The sequence below is a fragment of the Ahaetulla prasina genome, chromosome 1 (genome assembly GCF_028640845.1).
Source record: "Ahaetulla prasina isolate Xishuangbanna chromosome 1, ASM2864084v1, whole genome shotgun sequence".
Lineage (NCBI taxonomy): Eukaryota > Metazoa > Chordata > Lepidosauria > Squamata > Colubridae > Ahaetulla > Ahaetulla prasina.
In genome coordinates, this window is record NC_080539.1 from 39,890,374 (window position 1) to 39,909,419 (window position 19,046).

Sequence of the window (19,046 nt, forward strand, 5' to 3'; positions counted from 1 at the left end):
TGGTAGAGTTTCAACTACAAAAACATGTGTAACAAACATGTTATAGGGCAATTTGACTGTCTAATAAATTAACCTTCATAATCATTTTACGACTAAGCAGGTCTATCTCCCTAATTGACCAATTTGTTTTCCTCAGTGGCTATGAAATATAGGTATTTCATAGTTCCAGAGGGCAGATAATGAATCCACATATCATCGGATGCCTCTGACTGAAATGCCCTAGTTACAGTTTCTGCATCATGACTTATTCCATTACAGCTCCATAGTTTTGTCCATCACTCCTTATCTGACTAATTGCTTACTCCATGAAGAATTTAAACCCCTTGATCCAGGCAACCCTTAGGATGCTGACACTAACAGGAAACACCGTAACACTTCAACTTCCCAGCTATGAAAGGTATAAAAAGCATTCAGATACCCACAATCTCCTCTACAGCACAGTGAGCCATTCCCTAGCATAAATCAGTCTTAATCTTCTATCTCCAGACCTCCGCTACAAACTAGTATGCCTAGCAACAGAAATCACCCACCTGGGGCAGCATGCGATTTTCCTCCTCCAGCTGTCTTACTCTTGCTTCCAGCTGCCTAACATAGGACAATGTTGATTCTAAAATTAAAAGACAAAAGAAAAGGACTTACATTACACAAAGAAGTCTGCTCTGGCAAACTAAAGGCCAGTTTGCCAGTACTCACCAAAAGATTTCTGGCTTCTTACTGTCTCTAAAATATATGGTAAATGTGTTCTCCTTTTTATGGGCTACAGGGAAGGTGATATATTCATGAAACTTAACTTTCCAAATGTGTAAATACTCAGAGCAGAGATGGGTGAGTACTGGATTCCTTTTGAAGGGTTTTTGGATTACTCAGAACAGCTGAGTAACATACTATATGGGCTGATCCAAAGTAATAAACTATTATTATAATCAGTTACACAATCAGGTTCGAACCAATTTGGCATTTTTATCTACCAATCAGGTCCTTCCCAAGGACCTGACAGAGGCAGATGTTTTTGTTTAAATAAATATTATATAATATTATTGCATTATATATAATATTTAAATAAACATTATATATGATGTTCTGCTATTCTAGATGCCAGTATCATTGTAGATACATTCACCCATTCCTTCTGATCCTCCTGCTCACTGGTAAAAATGGATTGGACATGTTGTAAATGTTGAGAAAGAAGCTCTTCAGCAGAGACACAGAGGACGACAAAATGGTCCAGGAGTTATTGAGAACAGTTACAAAGGCAGAGAGAAGCAGCTGAGGCATAAATGATGGGTTTAGAAGAAAGGATCCAGCATTTTCATTATCTTTCTCAGGAGGCACTGGTGTCTGCATTGAACTATCCCCCACACACACTATGTGTGATAGCATTCCTCCATTCTAATTGCAGAATTAGCTGATACTTCAAAGCCTCATCCCCAAACAAAAACAGCAGAGAACACTAAAAACCTATAGGAAAAAACAAGATGTAATCATTTGAAAACAATTACAATAGACAAGGTATATCACTCAATGGAATCCTAGCCTTGCTACAGTCCAGGTCTATAGGTTCGGTAATACTACAGGATTTTTCTTCTTAACCAAGACGACTGCTGTGTTTAAAAAGCAGTCATGCTGACAGAAAAGTCACGCACAAGCTCAACAATCTTATGTAACTTTGCTTCTGCTGCTCAAATAAGATCAACTATTATACCCCCATTACCTCATCTGCTAGGAACCTATAAAATAAGAAGGAACAATGATGTTTCATTTTCTCCCATTCCAAAATTTGTTGGGCCATTTAAATAGGCTCACGCACTGGGAGTGAATGTGAATTGCAGATGATCAAGGTAGCAATCCATTGTGTTTTGACAGAAGTGATTAATATACAATGTACAATACCAAGCTAAAAATAGGACTCTAAGACAGCAAGGGGAAAAATGATCCAAGGTTTTATGCGCTTTGCTGTGGAAGAGTTGTCACAGTAAGTGAAGGGTAAACTTTGATGATTTGAAAATTAGCATACCCTGGCTACAAAGTTTCATTACAGCAATCCTCATCTTTGGGCCCCACCCACTGTTTACTCTGGATTCCTGCAATCAAGATTAGTTCTAATTTTCAGCAGGCCCTTGTATTGGCACTATTTCATGCAGCAAAAATATTGGTACTCCTCCATTTTTTCCTCAAAGATTCCCAATCTGCTGTGAAGTAAATTGAAACAGACATCTACCATTTTTGTTCCATAGTCCACAGACACTTTGCTTCTGATGTATGATTTACATATTCTGAAACACAGCATTTTCCTTAAATAATGGAGTTAAACATCCCTCTCCCTAACTGATATACTGGAGGTGACTTGGACTTCAATTGCCAATATTCTGTCACCGATCTTGTTGACTAAGAATTCAGGAGATGCTAGATAAAAAAGAGGTAGCAAGTTGTTGTCAAACTAAGGAAGATACTATGGCATTCTTCTATACCAGCAAGTTCCCAGCAACTGACAACTTTACACGTCTGCCCTAAAAAAGGGTTTCATTTTTTTCCTTCAAGTTCTGTTCCCAACTAATCCCTTCTTCAGACACTGAAAAAATAAATATAACTGAAAACTTTGCAAAAAAATAATACTGTAGTTAAATGTGTATAAGGCCTGTATTTGAACTTCTAAAACAGGGCTACCAATTATCTGGATACTTTGAAATAACTTCTCAAGCATTTAAATATTCCACAGAATGTGACTAGGGAAAAATGACTGATGAATTCATGCAAGCTTGTAACTTCAGGTTTCTTTAATCATACATTTATTATGCAAAACTGGTTTCAACCTCCAGTGAGATTTTCCTAGTAAAGTATCAACACTTGAAAAAATGAAGTATGAAAAAGAGTTTAATCTTAACTACTCTAAGCACAAATGCTAATGTGCTCATTAAAGAGACATTAAATGGAAAGAGGTAAAGTGGATGATTGCCATATTAAGACATCGTAGTCTATTGCGTTTCCATTTTCTAAAATGCATATTTCTAGGTAAAAACAAGACAAAACCAGACAAACCAAGGAGATTTGCATTTGACCAGTTCTTGCTCCGTCACAATCTGAAAAAAGGGAACCCCAGTTAATATACTAATTTGCTGTTATCAACTGCAGTGGTTCTGATAATGATAAGGGAAATATATAAATCTTGAGAATGAAAGATTCAATCTAGCCCTAGTTCATTCCATGTTGTCATATATTCATGTGATGTCCTAATATGCACTGCCTCTTAAAAAAAAATCTGTTATCTGAGGGCACATGCAGAATGTTCTCTGTAATGCTTAGCCATTATTCAAGAGCTTTAATTGTTTAACTCCCCCATATAGTTCTTACACCCTGCCTCAAGAGAATCAGAGACCAACAACAGCTATTAGTGTTCAATAAAGACACCCACAAGAAACTGTTGTCTATACACACAAAGAGAGACAGAGAGAGTTTCCATAGTTCCTGCTCTTTCTTCACTCTTCGGAAGGCAAGATCAAAGAGAACTCTGAGCAGAATACTATAGTCCATGAATCAACATAGCTGCCTTTCTTTATTAAGCTCAGATTTTGACAGAGTTTATACTTCTTGAGTTATAAATGCATTTTCTTGAGAGTGTATGGGCATATTTGAGGGAAAGCAATATCCCAAGTATAAAATCTAGAGACTGCAAGAATACTGCACCTCATAATATGCTTGTTTTTCTTTATGATTGTTTCTTTTCTCAGTTATTTTTCAAGGATCTGGACTGTAACTGAAATGACAAGGCTGAAAACTGTTACACAGAAAATACCTGACTATTACTTGTTCCAGATACAACTCTTCATTGCATAAGCAAGAATTGCATGGTAGAGTTTCAACTACAAAAACATGTGTAACAAACATGTTATAGGGCAATTTGACTGTCTAATAAATTAACCTTCATAATCATTTTACGACTAAGCAGGTCTATCTCCCTAATTGACCAATTTGTTTTCCTCAGTGGCTATGAAATATAGGTATTTCATAGTTCCAGAGGGCAGATAATGAATCCACATATCATCGGATGCCTCTGACTGAAATGCCCTAGTTACAGTTTCTGCATCATGACTTATTCCATTACAGCTCCATAGTTTTGTCCATCACTCCTTATCTGACTAATTGCTTACTCCATGAAAAATTTAAACCCCTTGATCCAGGCAACCCTTAGGATGCTGACACTAACAGGAAACACCGTAACACTTCAACTTCCCAGCTATGAAAGGTATAAAAAGCATTCAGATACCCACAATCTCCTCTACAGCACAGTGAGCCATTCCCTAGCATAAATCAGTCTTAATCTTCTATCTCCAGACCTCCGCTACAAACTAGTATGCCTAGCAACAGAAATCACCCACCTGGGGCAGCATGCGATTTTCCTCCTCCAGCTGTCTTACTCTTGCTTCCAGCTGCCTAACATAGGACAATGTTGATTCTAAAATTAAAAGACAAAAGAAAAGGACTTACATTACACAAAGAAGTCTGCTCTGGCAAACTAAAGGCCAGTTTGCCAGTACTCACCAAAAGATTTCTGGCTTCTTACTGTCTCTAAAATATATGGTAAATGTGTTCTCCTTTTTATGGGCTACAGGGAAGGTGATATATTCATGAAACTTAACTTTCCAAATGTGTAAATACTCAGAGCAGAGATGGGTGAGTACTGGATTCCTTTGAAGGGTTTTGGATTACTCAGAACAGCTGAGTAACATACTATATGGGCTGATCCAAAGTAATAAACTATTATTATAATCAGTTACACAATCAGGTTCGAACCAATTTGGCATTTTATCTACCAATCAGGTCCTTCCCAAGGACCTGACAGAGGCAGATGTTTTTGTTTAAATAAATATTATATAATATTATTGCATTATATATAATATTTAAATAAACATTATATATGATGTTCTGCTATTCTAGATGCCAGTATCATTGTAGATACATTCACCCATTCCTTTTGATCCTCCTGCTCACTGGTAAAAATGGATTGGACATGTTGTAAATGTTGAGAAAGAAGCTCTTCAGCAGAGACACAGAGGACGACAAAATGGTCCAGGAGTTATTGAGAACAGTTACAAAGGCAGAGAGAAGCAGCTGAGGCATAAATGATGGGTTTAGAAGAAAGGATCCAGCATTTTCATTATCTTTCTCAGGAGGCACTGGTGTCTGCATTGAACTATCCCCCACACACACTATGTGTGATAGCATTCCTCCATTCTAATTGCAGAATTAGCTGATACTTCAAAGCCTCATCCCCAAACAAAAACAGCAGAGAACACTAAAAACCTATAGGAAAAAACAAGATGTAATCATTTGAAAACAATTACAATAGACAAGGTATATCACTCAATGGAATCCTAGCCTTGCTACAGTCCAGGTCTATAGGTTCGGTAATACTACAGGATTTTTCTTCTTAACCAAGACGACTGCTGTGTTTAAAAAGCAGTCATGCTGACAGAAAAGTCACGCACAAGCTCAACAATCTTATGTAACTTTGCTTCTGCTGCTCAAATAAGATCAACTACTATACCCCCATTACCTCAACTGCTAGGAACCTATAAAATAAGAAGGAACAATGATGTTTCATTTTCTCCCATTCCAAAATTTGTTGGGCCATTTAAATAGGCTCACGCACTGGGTGAATGTGAATTGCAGATGATCAAGGTAGCAATCCATTGTGGTTTGACAGAAGTGATTAATATAAAATGTACAAATACCAAGCTAAAAATAGGACTCTAAGACAGCAAGGGGAAAAATGATCCAAGGTTTTATGTGCTTTGCTGTGGAAGAGTTGTCACAGTAAGTGAAGGGTAAACTTTGATGATTTGAAAATTAGCATACCCTGGCTACAAAGTTTCATTACAGCAATCCTCATCTTTGGGCCCCACCCACTGTTTACTCTGGATTCCTGCAATCAAGATTAGTTCTAATTTTCAGCAGGCCCTTGTATTGGCACTATTTCATGGATCTAACATATTGATACCACCCACGACTCCTGGCCTCCCCAGTAGCTGATAAGCTATAGAAAAGTGGAAGCATCAGTAGCTTTCAATAAGGGTTACTTAACAAATTACTTTTTATTTCAATTTCATTTTGCCTCTTACACATTTTCTATGGATTGAAGCAGTCCCTCTTAATAAGCGAGAAGCTAAGGCTAAGAAAGCATTGAGAAAGCACACTTATCAAGGCCTTTGATGATATTATTATAATGTTACAAAATAATTATAGTTTTGTTGCTATTATATATGCTTCCCCCCCTCCCTCTTTCTTGGATGAATTTGTAACTCCACTCGGGCAAAATGATATATATTAGCGCAGGCAAAACCATTGTGTTTGGTTGAATCAGGCACAAGTCTTTTTATCCATAATTCTGCTTCCAAGAAGAGTTAGCTAGATGATAAACCATCTAGGGACGTGCGTAAGAGCACCAGCGTGCCTACCGTTCCTGTCCTAATGTTCCCCTTGATTGTATCCAATTTGTATGGTTATTTCATGCTTACACTTATATATACTGTTGTGTTTGACAAAATAAAATAAAAAAAATAAACCAGAACATCTAACTGAAGACCTTTTTACATTTGTAAAATCGAATGTATTCCCTCTACTGATGTTACTTTTAGCTACCACTGCTTTGCATATCTGCCATGAATCTTTAATCATTTTTACTTTAAATCATGTGTAGGAGCTATAATTACCTAATTTTGTTACTGTAAATTCCTCAGGTTAATTATATATAGTGTGTGAAATACAACATGGTATATGTCCTGAATCTACTGATTCTAAATATTATATTATTAGAAAATATGTCTTGTACTTTTCATATTATTGTTTAAGATCTAATCCCTAACTTCCAATAATTATTAGAGTCCATAGTTTTGTCTCCAAGTTCCTACTCCTTTCTCCCTCCCTGCAGAAGTCTAAAATTGAACTATCTAATGGCAGACAAGAACATAAAAGAGAAATAATTTGGTTACTTGTTTGAAACCACAAATGCCCAGTAAAGTAAAGGCTCTTCAATATACTTTTTGCTTTCCAAGTCTTTAGGGACAGCCTTTCTTGCCCAGGAAATGTCAGGCTTTAAGAGTGTTAAAAAAAGTAATCTACCAGGACAAATAGGTGAGCTGTTTGTTTTCTGGTAAGCTTCAAGCTTGATTGCTTCCTCTTTCACTGGTACATTATTGTCCCTTCCCCCTTTCTGATGCAGTCAAATCAGAACCTAGCTTCCACTGCCTCTGTATCCCCACTATATTTAATCTTGATCAATTTTGATACAAAAGGAGCATAGATTGAAACGCTTAAGATAAGAAAAATATACATACATCCAAATGACATTACATCCACATGCCTCAACTTTTTCCCATCAACAAAGATTCACTTTCTTTGGCTACTCTACAGGATCCAAGGGTAAATGTGGTGCTCTGTTATTCTAAATCAAATCTCCCCATGAGAAGAAAAGGCACAAGCATCTGGTAGAAGTTTCCTAGCCATAGTGAAAATAACAAATGAAGTCAAATCATGTGATCACCTACTTAACTCAGGGATTACAATTTAATCAATGTGCCCAAAGTTGCAATCAACACATATTTTTATCAGGATTGATAATTGGCAAGTAAAATTTGTGAACCTTCACTGTCCACATAAAGAATAAAATAATCCATCTGGAAATCAAACAAGTTAAAAATTGTCATCTCTTTTTAGCTCAAGATATAAAGATTTTAAGATATTTTTTTTTGTCTGGAATTAAAGAATAAGCCTTCACCTCACAGCATCTACATATCATCTTTGAAAACCCATATAAACTTCAGCTCCTTCATTGCTGTTAGATATTTAAATAGCCTTTAATGGTATTTTATAGCTCTGAGGAATTCTACTTAACTCATTTTTTTCTGCAAGCATAAGTTATTGTCACTAAATCCACAGATGGCAGCTCTTTATCTATCTTAGCAAATGCACTGAGGAGTTTGACAGGAACTAATGTAGAGCGACAGTTTTCTCTTTTCACTGCACCTTGCAAACTGTGCAGGGAATACAGCTAGATCCCAAGGGAAGTGCAGCCCATATCCCACCATTTGAAGTGCCAGTGAAGCAGCATATAGCTTTTATATATATATTTAAATGGCTGAGAAAAAAATGAGATTCCACTCAATCACTAATGCTATATAAGTACTCCAAACAAACTTCCTCCCTGCCAATGTTATTTTAATAGCTATCCTTCACTCAATATGTTCACAGAAGATGGATAATTTATTCGGGAGGTTTTCATTTGGATACTTGGATAAGGAAAGGAATTGCTCAAGGACAGAGTCTTTGGGGGGGATGTCCCATTCAATTAGTAACTTATTGTACCCCATCAGTCCATTGCACACCACCTTCAGAAAATATTCTCCGCTATTGCTTAATGAAAAACTTAAGAAAATAGTGACAAAAACTTAGTAATTTACTGCGTGTATGCTTTCACAGCTATTTAACAGTACTGGGCTTCAGGCTTTAGTGACCATATAAATGGCTGAATACCATAAAGGTTAGATTGCTGCCTTTGACAGAGGAGACTGTGTCAGTAGAGGTCCCTAAGAACCCCTAACACTTCACTAGTCTACCTCAAAATCTGAGAGTAACACAAACTAGGAGTGTTATGCTGGTTTGGACATCACCCATATTAACAAGCTCTATGTCAGATGTTGGAGAACCAGGACAATCTGATGATAAGTAGACTACTGGAACAAACAAACACAGCACAATGGAATCTGGAATTATGGAATGCTATTACAACAGTAGGACTAAAAAGAGGGGATTTATGAAACATGTAAGAGAACAATGGATGGATAGAAGACTTTCAACTGAGGCTAACTAGCTGTTTTTCATTACTAACTGAGAAATAGTAATTAGCCAACACTTCAGCATAGTGAAAAGGAAACTGCTCTCACAGCAGGAAAGGAAACTATCTCACAGAGATAGACCAACTTCACATTATATCCCATACCCAAGAAGAGCTAAGAGAAGAACTGATGTGCACCAACAGATGAATCCAGACCTTCACTAGCTCCCTCTCCATATACAGTTGCAGATATGAAGCAAAAGATAATAGATTAACTAGCTACAGTCAACCCTGATTATTGTAGGCTTGGTGGAAAAGTACCATCAGACAGTATGCTGGAATATACCAACAAAGCCCTCACAGCAATCCCTACAATCATAACTAAAAGCAATAAACTGCTATACACTACAGTCACCATAGTCCTGGAGATCCTACAAGAACAGTAGTATATAATCTCCCTGGAACATGAGGTTAGAGGCTAAGATCATGGGAACTTGGTGAGAGGTTAGTGGAATTCTGTGGAATTATAGAAGGGTGTGAAAATTAGGAGTAATCTTCAATGGTGTCAAGATTAGGGATAAGACTCATTTATAAATACAAGAGCCTGACTACATTTGAAGTTCTAGACAAAGGCTCAAAGCATTGACGACCAGGCCAGGGAAATACACTAGAGAAGCAGAAGCCGAGAAGCTAAATACCCCGCTTTCAAGGAAAGCCTATGGCTCAATGTCACATGCATCTGTGGATTTGTGAATGCCTGGTGCTGTACAAAATCAACAAAATGCTGAGGATCTTCTCAAGAATTAAATGGGACCATGGAAGATAACACTGGAAGTCAACTCAAGCAGCTCACACTCATATGTGGCATATACCAAGGTGATATTGTCCTCCTGTTCTGCACAGGCTTGAACCCTCTAATCACAAAGACTAGATATGGATACAAGTTCAAGAGTGGAATTACTATGGCCACCTCCTCTCTGCAGCCTATGCAGAGAAATGAGAAATGAGAGAAAGAAAGAGAAAGCTTCCATTATATATACAATTATGGATGAAGTAATACAAAATCTTGTCTAGAAAGTCTCTGGCATAATATCCCATGCCATGTCAGGCTACTGCCAGTTGTATAGAAGTATCAGAAGAGACACATCTGTGTCTCTATCTCCTCCTAGAAGGTTTTGTTGCTGTTGGTTTCTTTCTTTTTGTATTTCTCTTCAATTGGAAGCAATGGCAGAGGAATTCATTCAGTACTGACAGAAATGGATTGTCAAACAGTGAAGACTACAAACTGTTGGCCTAATATAACTACATCTGCCAACTCCTATTAATAGTTTTGTTGTTTACCTTGGACCTTTTTGGAAATGAAGATTTCAAAATCAAGATTACCAGGTAATTAGTTACAGATACTGTCTATTCACATAATGTAGTTGGTATGCTAGCGTAAGCCAATAAGAATTCTGTAGCTGGTTCTAAGTACAGCTGTGTGAGTACTAACAGGAACTTTTTGTTATGCCCATATGACAGCTGCACTGGTTGCCAGTTGATTTCAGTATGCAATTCAAAGTGCTGGTTGTTATCTTTAAAGCCCTTTACAGCATATGACCTTGTTATTCAACCTCTGGCCCTTTGTTTTTGCCAGCCCAGTATCTTCTGACAAAGTGGGTGTATTCCAGGTCCATTCTGTTGTTGTGAATGTGGTCTCCTTAAGGGATATATGAAGCATGCCTTGTTTGTCATGGCCCCCACCTTCCAGAAATGCATCCCTCCCACTGAGTGCCTTGTCTCCTGTGTTCTGAAAAGCCCTTAAAACCTGGCTTTAGTCCCAGGCCTGTGTTGGAGGGGAGGGAGCTATCTTCCTTGGTTTTGATGGTTGTTTTTAGTCCAGGCTGCCTTGCTTTGTTTTTTAATTGTTTAATTGTTAATTATATTTTGTAAGTAGCAATAGCACTTAGTCTTATATACCGCTTCACAGTGCTTTTACAGCCCTCTCTAAGTGGTTGACAGAGTCAGCATATTGCCCCCAACAATCTGGGTCCTCATTTTACCAACCTCGGAAGCATGGAAGGCTGAATCAACCTTGAGCCGGTGAGATTCAAACTGCCAAATTGCTGATCTAATTAATCTAATAAAAGTAATAATTACAGCACTGATCCCATCTAGAACCTCTGTGATAATGCAGGATTCAAAATACAATCTCCCTCCAAAACAGGTTGTGATCAGCCTTCTACAAACAATCCCTCCACTTTGTCTGGCTTAATTCTTGCTTTACTGGGACTCATCCATTATTGCTTCCAGGCACCACCTCAAAACATCAAGTGCCTCAATTGACTACAAAGAAAAGAAGAAAAAGAGATGAGTATCCAGATCTCTTCATTCCACTGGGATACTAAAGAGGAGAAGGAATAAATAATGTTGCTTTTATAGTCTCTCTATTCTTTTGGGCACTTGGAAAGTCAGGAACAGAAGGATCAAAATGAGAGAGAAAAAAGCTATAAACTCATTAGGAACTGCTTTGTTTAAATGGTGATGCCTGTGGCAAATGTCAATTACAAGTCTTATTATTTTTATATCTCAATTTCCTCCAATGACTATTTTCTTTTCCTGATCTATTTTACCTTTGCATACTTTAACCCTAATGTGTGAGGTGTGCTAGGCTGAGTAAACAACTAGCCTAAACTTATGTGCTCAATTTCTTTATGAAACAGGATTTGAACTAGAATTTTCCAAGAGCTATTCTAACATGCTTCAGTTACTAAGTAACACAAATTTAAATGCAAAATTTAAATTTGGACTAATATTAATTTTTAAGTATTTTTTATGTTACTACGGTACATTCCTGGAAAGAAATGCCAAATTGAAAAATTTCTGGGATTTTCGTATTGTTTCTAGATTTTAAGTATATAGCTACAAATCAAGATAGAATCCAAAATCAAATATTGCAAATTATATAAGTAATCCTTAATTTATGACTGTTCATTTAATAATGGTTCAAATTCACAACAGCCTTGGAAAAAGGAATTATGACATGATATGTAATCACAATTTTAGACCTTTAGACCCTAAGTCTGCACTACTAATAATCTTGTCATCGTTCCTATCACCTATCTTCCTCCCAGTTATGACTATATGACTGTAACCTTGTTGATGGTATCCTTATGATTTTTATTGATTTTCCTAATATGATTTGATTGCTTATTTGTACCCTATGACTATCATTAAGTGTTGTACCTTATGATTCTTGATGAACGTATCTTTTCTTTTATGTACACTGAGAGCATACGCGAAATTCCTTGTGTGTTCAATCACACTTGGCCAATAAAGAATTCTATTCTATTCTATTCTATTCTATTCTATTCTAGTCAGCTTCCGACATGCAAAGTCAATTGGGGAAGCTGGATTCACTTAATGACTATGTGATTCTCTTAGTCACTATGATTAATGGTTGTAAAAATTGAGTCCAGTCCTTTGATGACTTGCTTAATGACCGCATTGTTTAGTAACTGAAATTTTTCAGTTCCCAATTCAGTGGTTGTAAGTTGAAGACTATCTGTATTTTTGTTAACAATAACAATCAAGTTCTCTAAATTTTTTCTTGGTGTTATTTTTGTTGAAGCAGATTTAGGGTTTTCCATATGCACCTTTAATTTGAAAAAATCTAGGGGTTTTCCCCAACTTTTTTGTTTTCCTTTCTCCTTATTAAAACTTGCTTTCATTCTGTGGTGAATCCATTTAGACATGAAAAAGGCACTATAAAAATTGATCTCATGCGATCTTTGTTAAAATCTAACCATGCCTGATGATTTCTTGCAGAACAAATTGGCAAGTTTGTTCCAAAGATGATTTTCCAAAGATGATTGTTCCAAAGATGATTTTCAAGAACTAAAGACTAGCAGTACCACTAAAATGAAGGTTCAGGAAGCTGATTTTCGATATCATCAAAGTGAAGGCAAATTGCTACTTACTGTAGAGAGCAAACCCTATTCCCTTCTAGCAGTGATGATGTTATCTAAGTTGGTAATGAAACGTCTGCAAGAAAACAACCCAAAACAACCAGAGAGCAACAAGGACCCCCTCAGCTCAGGACCCCTGAGCTATAAATATTCTGTTCTATTGTTGCCTACTGTTGTAGGAAAAGGCACTTTGGAGATTCTTTGTCTCAGGTTGTAAATTTAAGCAGCTCTTCATCCTAATTTGGAAGGAAATGCGTTTGGTTGCTCTGCATCAGATAGCAAAAGATCTGATTTTGCAAGTAAGGAGAGCACGTCTTGATTATTCCAATTTCAAGCAGCAGAAACAGCCAGTTTGTTAAAGAATGAAACGGGAAGCGTTCGCCTTGCCCAAGAGCTTTGAAGCACTGTGGGGAACCTTAAAAGGTTACTTGCTTGCACTGAAACATGACCAATTACATTTAACCCAGCTTTATCTCTCTGCCAACATTCTGTGGTACTTTGCTGAAAAATAAGCAGGCTTGAAAGCATTTATTGATTCATCACTATGCTTAATCAATTAATTCTTTAATCAGACATTTTCAAATTTAAAATCTGAGTCTTTAATGAGATTTTAATTTGATCAGCCACCTGGATCTCAGTTTTCCCAAAGGAGTGGCTTGGGGCCTATTCTATGGGAGCAAACAGGAGGGGCAAAAGAGGGGCAAAAGTGCAGGGTCGTTGCCAAGCAACAAACTCACTGGCTCATAGCCATCTTGGTGCACATTAGCAGCAAACATTTTATCCAGTGGAGAAAAATGAAGACCAGCAACTCTGCCTAACCTTGAAACTAGAAGAGAGATTTTTTTTATTTCACTCATTTGTACCATTCAATAGTCAGCTCCCTTTGTTTAAGGAAAGCATTCAAGTGCTGAATTCTGATGAATTAGGAAATGTAGGCCCTGTTACAACTGTTACTATTGATGTCACCTGTACATGTAGCCCTCAATCTAGGCCCACAAATGGGACGAGAACATCCATCACAGAACAATGCAGTTATAAGGTGTAACGCTGTGTGACTGCATCTCTTAGCAACAGCAATCCCAGTACTTCCCATTCCCATCGTTAACTGAATTCCAACAGTCATTAGGTGAGGACCCAAGCCAAGCCATCCTGGAGTTGGTGCCTCTCTGTAATTGAATGTGTGAATGAGTTTGGGGAGGAAGGGGAAGTGATGCTGCCTAGGAAACAATCAGACAAGAGAAGCAGGAGCCCTAGTGACTTAACAATCAATGACAGAAATTTAGGAAGGACCTGTCTAATGAATCAAGCAGTTGAAAGTGGCAGATGGAAAGTGGGTACTTGCCAGGTTCTACAGTACACACTAGAATGGATTCACCTAGTTGTGGTTCCTGTATGTTGCTTAGGAGGGCTGATTTTCTAGCCTCTGTAGCATAAGAGACTGTTTCCTCTTCAATTCTCTCCATTTGCCTGTCTCTTTCTGTTATCCATCTCTGACTGTTTGGCTGTTCTGAATTCTGTCTTGAAGGATAGCAAGCAGCAGAGAACTACATGCATCTGGAGCTGTTTGCCACACTGTGGCCCCAGGCTTCTTGATGCACCACAGCTCTAGGGCTGTAAGAAGACCCTGAGCTGCAGTGCAAACTGGAAGACTTAGCCACACTAGCAGCATAGTGCAAAGTCATAGCACACCAGAAAGCTGAGCAGTGCAGTGTAATGTCACAGCACCCTAAGAAACCCCAGCTGCCCCAGCAGCATGGCAGAAAGCCATATCCATTTCAGGAAACGTCAGCTTCTCCAGCCCAGGCCCAGCTGCCCTCGTCCCACACATTCTCCTGCCCTGGCTGCCCTTTGCTGTCTTCTTGCTCTTCCTGATTCTGGTGTTCTAAGTTCTCCCCACCCCCAGGTCCGTTCCCCTAGTGGAGAACAAGGATAGTACTTCTCTGTTGTTGATTGACTAAGCCGTTTGACAGCCGGTATAAAAGAGCTGTCAAATGGAGAGGGACGGAGTTTTTGTTTGTTTGTATTGGTAACTGCTGTTAGCAATGTTAAAGGTTAATAAAGTAATTTACCTGCTATCTGGACTCCTGCCTACCCATTGCCGGCACCTGAACTCACAACACAATACTGATGACAAGCTGTGCCCATAATGGCCCTTCACGAGGCAGCCTCTGGCTATCTTCCTTGGTCTCCCAAGGAAAACACTGTGTGCGACCTTGGGAAGAAAACTTTGTGTGGCCTACAGCCAGGCATACTTGGGGAGCAGTGAGAACAAAAAGACAGGTAAGATCAGTTAGGGTGGTAGGTCCCAAGTTGCAGTGGGTCAAAAGGGCATAGATGGGGGGAAGATAGGCAAGTTGAAGCACCCGACCACTTGAATTTTGGTCACATGACCATAGGAGCCATCAAAAGCAGTCTAACTTCAAGGACCATTAGTAAATACAGTGTTCAGTGTCTCAGTAACTTTGAATAGTTGCTGAATGAATGGTTATATATTGAGGATTACCTTACTTATTAAGGGGATTATAGGAGAATCTCCCATAAACTTAACCAAGGTAGCAAATTAATTTCTTAGTGAATAACCTCACTTAAGAAGGCAAGTTGCAGAGGTTTAAACATTAGAAAGGACAATTTAAAAAACAGCTAATGAAAAGTGAGTATGTTCAGTGGCTAAGAAACTATTTGTTGGGAGAGGATCAGAAAAAATGGATTATTTTTGGGGGTAGAATGAAATATCCGAGATACGGCTCAATAATATTTTAGTCAGAAGCTACTTTAGCTTGTGATTGTTGGTCATAATACCCGGTATTTGCTCTGGGAAGTCCGGGGGGGGGAACGGGGGAAAGGGGGGGGGGAATGATACATGGATTGGTTATTAATGTACAGTAATGATTGAAGATATGAAATTAAAATTTGAAATGATATTGGGGCTGCCCGACTACCATTTCAGAAAGAAAGGGAGAGAGGAGTAGAAGAAGGGAAGAAAGTAGGTAGGAAAGAGTTGAGAAGGAGGTGGGGAATGAGAAGGTTAGAAAGGGTGGAAGAAGGGAGGAGTGGAGAAGGAGAGAAAGTACTAAAGTGAAGGAGATGAAGGAGGGGAAAGTAGAGGGTAGAGAGAGGTGGTGAAGAAAGAAAGTGGCAGTCGGGCAGGCCCGAATCAGCAATAAATAAAAAATAATGATTAATGATGGATAACAGATTGTACATAAATATGATGTTGGAAAATGGAAATAAAAAATTTTATATAAAAAAAATGTTTAGTCAGCAGCACCCCTATTTTTCTTTAAGTCTCAAATAAATTAAAACATTGTTCAAAATTGTTAATTTCATACTGGGATAATTAGACTTATTTGCAACGTACTACTTGAAAACTTTAATATTCCCATTCTTAAAAGCTTGAAGGATTAGCAGTCACAATAAATGTTGCTGCTACTCTTCTTAGTTCTGTGCCTGGAACCTAACCTAACATACACTTTAACCCCATTCTTCTTCCTCAGAGAATAAGTATATCACAAACATAAAAGCTATTTTGGCCAATTAGTTGTTCCTGTTTTAGGGATGAAGAGAAATGCATTTGTTTGCATATAAAATGATATTTATATATTTCCTTAAAATACAAATAAAGTGAAACATAATTATCAATCAATATTTTCATTTTTATGAACATACAGTGCAATTTTGTTGGAAAATATAACAAAGTAATGTTGGGTGAAAACAATACAGAGAAGTATTTCGTAATATGAAAGCTGATTAGAAAAATATGTTTATTAGAAGAAGCTGCAAACCAAAATATATGTCACAAGAAATGTACAGAAAAATGTGTAAATATTTTCATGTGGATTTTAAAACCGATTCAAATTCATGTAGGTATTAGTCCCAATGAATTGATAGGTTCAACAAGAGAACTGAGTATAACAGAATCAGACTCTCTTACTCATGCTCAGCAATTTTGGGACCATTAACTTATTGCAAAATTATACAGCCACTTAGCAGACTGCTCAGTCTAACTTTTGTAGGTACTGGAGAAATGCTGTATGTTATCTTAACCTCTGTAAAGCAAGAGTTCCAAACTGTGCAGTACCACGAGCAATAAAATGAAAATGGGTTTGTGTTACGCTTCTTGAGTAAAACTAATGATTTCATTGCAGTTAAACATATGACTTTATCTGTAGTACTGGCGTAGCAGTTATTTATTCTTTTGTTACTCCCCAACAAAGTATTTTCTATTTTGAAAAGCTAGACATTTAAAATAAAGGATAAAAGCAACATTTTATTTATGTATGCGTGTGCATATATCACAGCAATATAAATATACTTGTTTCACCAGAAGACACCAGCCAGTGGGAAACCATCTGCCCTAAAATCTTTGCTGTGCTAGGTGGATGGTTCTGGCAAACAGCTGGACCCACAGATTTAACCATCACTCAAAACTCATTGACCTTTGCTCCTGGTTTGCCTGGACAAGCATGCTCAAATATAGTGGAAACTAGTTTTGAAAGTGTTCTCACTTTATCTGAGCAATTCTGATCGCCTTTTTAAAAAATGAATAATACCCCCAATTAAGAACTGCAATGTAAAAGAAAAGTGATTTAAAAACCACAGTAGAATTCCCTAATAATTTTAATTCTCTTAGATTTTTCTCACAGGATAATTATTTTTAATCTACTGCATACAGTCTCTAAAATGACTTCTCCAAGAATGTATAGACCAGCAAGCTTAATTAAGTCAAGCATGACTATATTTTAAAGAAAGAATGCAGCTAATTGTTCACAGTATATAACCCAAACAGGAGTTTATTGAAGAGATCCAACATATATTGATTCAAAAGATGACCATTTGCTGAGACACATATGGCACTTTTGAAAAAATAATCTGTATAGTAGTTACCATAACAACTGCAACAGAACCCTAAGAAATTTAAATAAACTAGGATACATGATTTCTGGATTCCATCACAAAATTAAAAGTTCATCAGAAACAACCCCACCCCCACTTTTCCTCCTTTGTTTCTGTAAAATAAATGAGTGCATGGACCCCAATGACTAAGTTATCAAGCACCTCTGGTTATTCATCTGAGGACCAGAACAAAGACTCTGTGCATCCTACTAACTGAAGAGGCTGTGTAATAAGGAACCTGGCAAGGAGAAATATTATATGCATCCAACAATGAATATTTAAGGAGTCAATCACTCTGTTTATTTCTAGATTTTTACTCACATACAGTACTATTTTACACACACAAACTAGTTTTCAAGTATTACATATTAAGATATTAAAACACTAACTGTATTAATGTGAAAGATTCAAGACTGGTCATTTTAAGTAGGAATAAATTTGTTTACTTCGTTATCTTAATGCAAATCTGCCTAATTTACATTTTTCCAAAAAAAAAGTCTCTTCGTTCATCAATATTACAACATGCTATACCTGGGGCTGCCCTTGAAACGTATCTTGAAGTTTCAGCTGATGCAAAATGCAGCTGTGTGACAAATTCTGGATATCCAAAGCATATGGAACACTTCTGCTCTGTAAGATGCATTGGGTATCAGTTTGCTTCTGGGTCAAATTCCAGGTGCTGGTTGTGACCTATGAAGTCCTACATGGCATAGGGTCAAGCTCCTACAGAACCATCTTTGTCCTATTATATTGGCCCATTCCATTTGGTCAAATAGGGAAGGTATATTGCAGACCCTATTTGTTAAAGAATTCTCACTGGCAGGATCTAGGAAGAGAACCTTCTCTGCCATTGCCCCCACTCTGTCGATTATTCCCTCCCTCAAAATGAGATAAGCCCCCACTTCCTTGCCTCTGAAAAGAAGTTAAAATGTGGCTCTGTGCCCTCTCATGGTGCCAACCACTCCCATGGCTGCATGCTGCCATGAGCTACCTCCCTTTGCATTTTTAATTATATTTCCTTTTCTTAAAATTTTGATATGCTGTTTTTATATTTTAACATTTTATTGTACACCACACAGAACCCCTCCCAAGGGAGACAGGTAGTTCAAAAATGTGAAAATAATTAAACAAATAAATATTCTCAATGACCATTACATGGAAATATACAGAAAATATACTGATTTAATTTATTTGACATATAAACTGTAGAGAAGTTCAAAGTAGTGCACATTTATCAAATTTATTTGCTGCTTATCTTGCAGTTCAAGGAAACTCAAGGCAGTATATCATGTTCCTATTTTTCCTTCCATAAACAACGCTGTGAAGTAAATTGAGTTGAGAGAAAATGGCTGGCCCAAAGTCATCCAGTGAGTTTTCAT

General features: G+C 37.5%; 1 protein-coding gene across 7 annotated transcripts in view; it reads right to left on the bottom strand.

Annotated features, from left to right (window-relative positions):
* Positions 1-19,046, bottom strand: part of CCDC85A (coiled-coil domain containing 85A) — a 184,987-nt gene that overhangs the window by 47,340 nt on the left and 118,601 nt on the right. For 2 of the 7 annotated variants that reach the window (XM_058164902.1, XM_058164894.1), the window contains exon 3: positions 4,374-4,450. The exons of 1 other annotated variant lie outside the window; for it this stretch is intronic. In XM_058164902.1, the coding sequence (XP_058020885.1) occupies positions 4,374-4,450 (77 nt within the window). Of the gene's footprint in view, positions 1-530; positions 608-2,130; positions 2,190-4,373; positions 4,451-19,046 lie in introns of those variants that run through there. 4 more of the 7 variants (XM_058164898.1, XM_058164897.1, XM_058164895.1 and 1 more) reach the window with 4 other exon arrangements.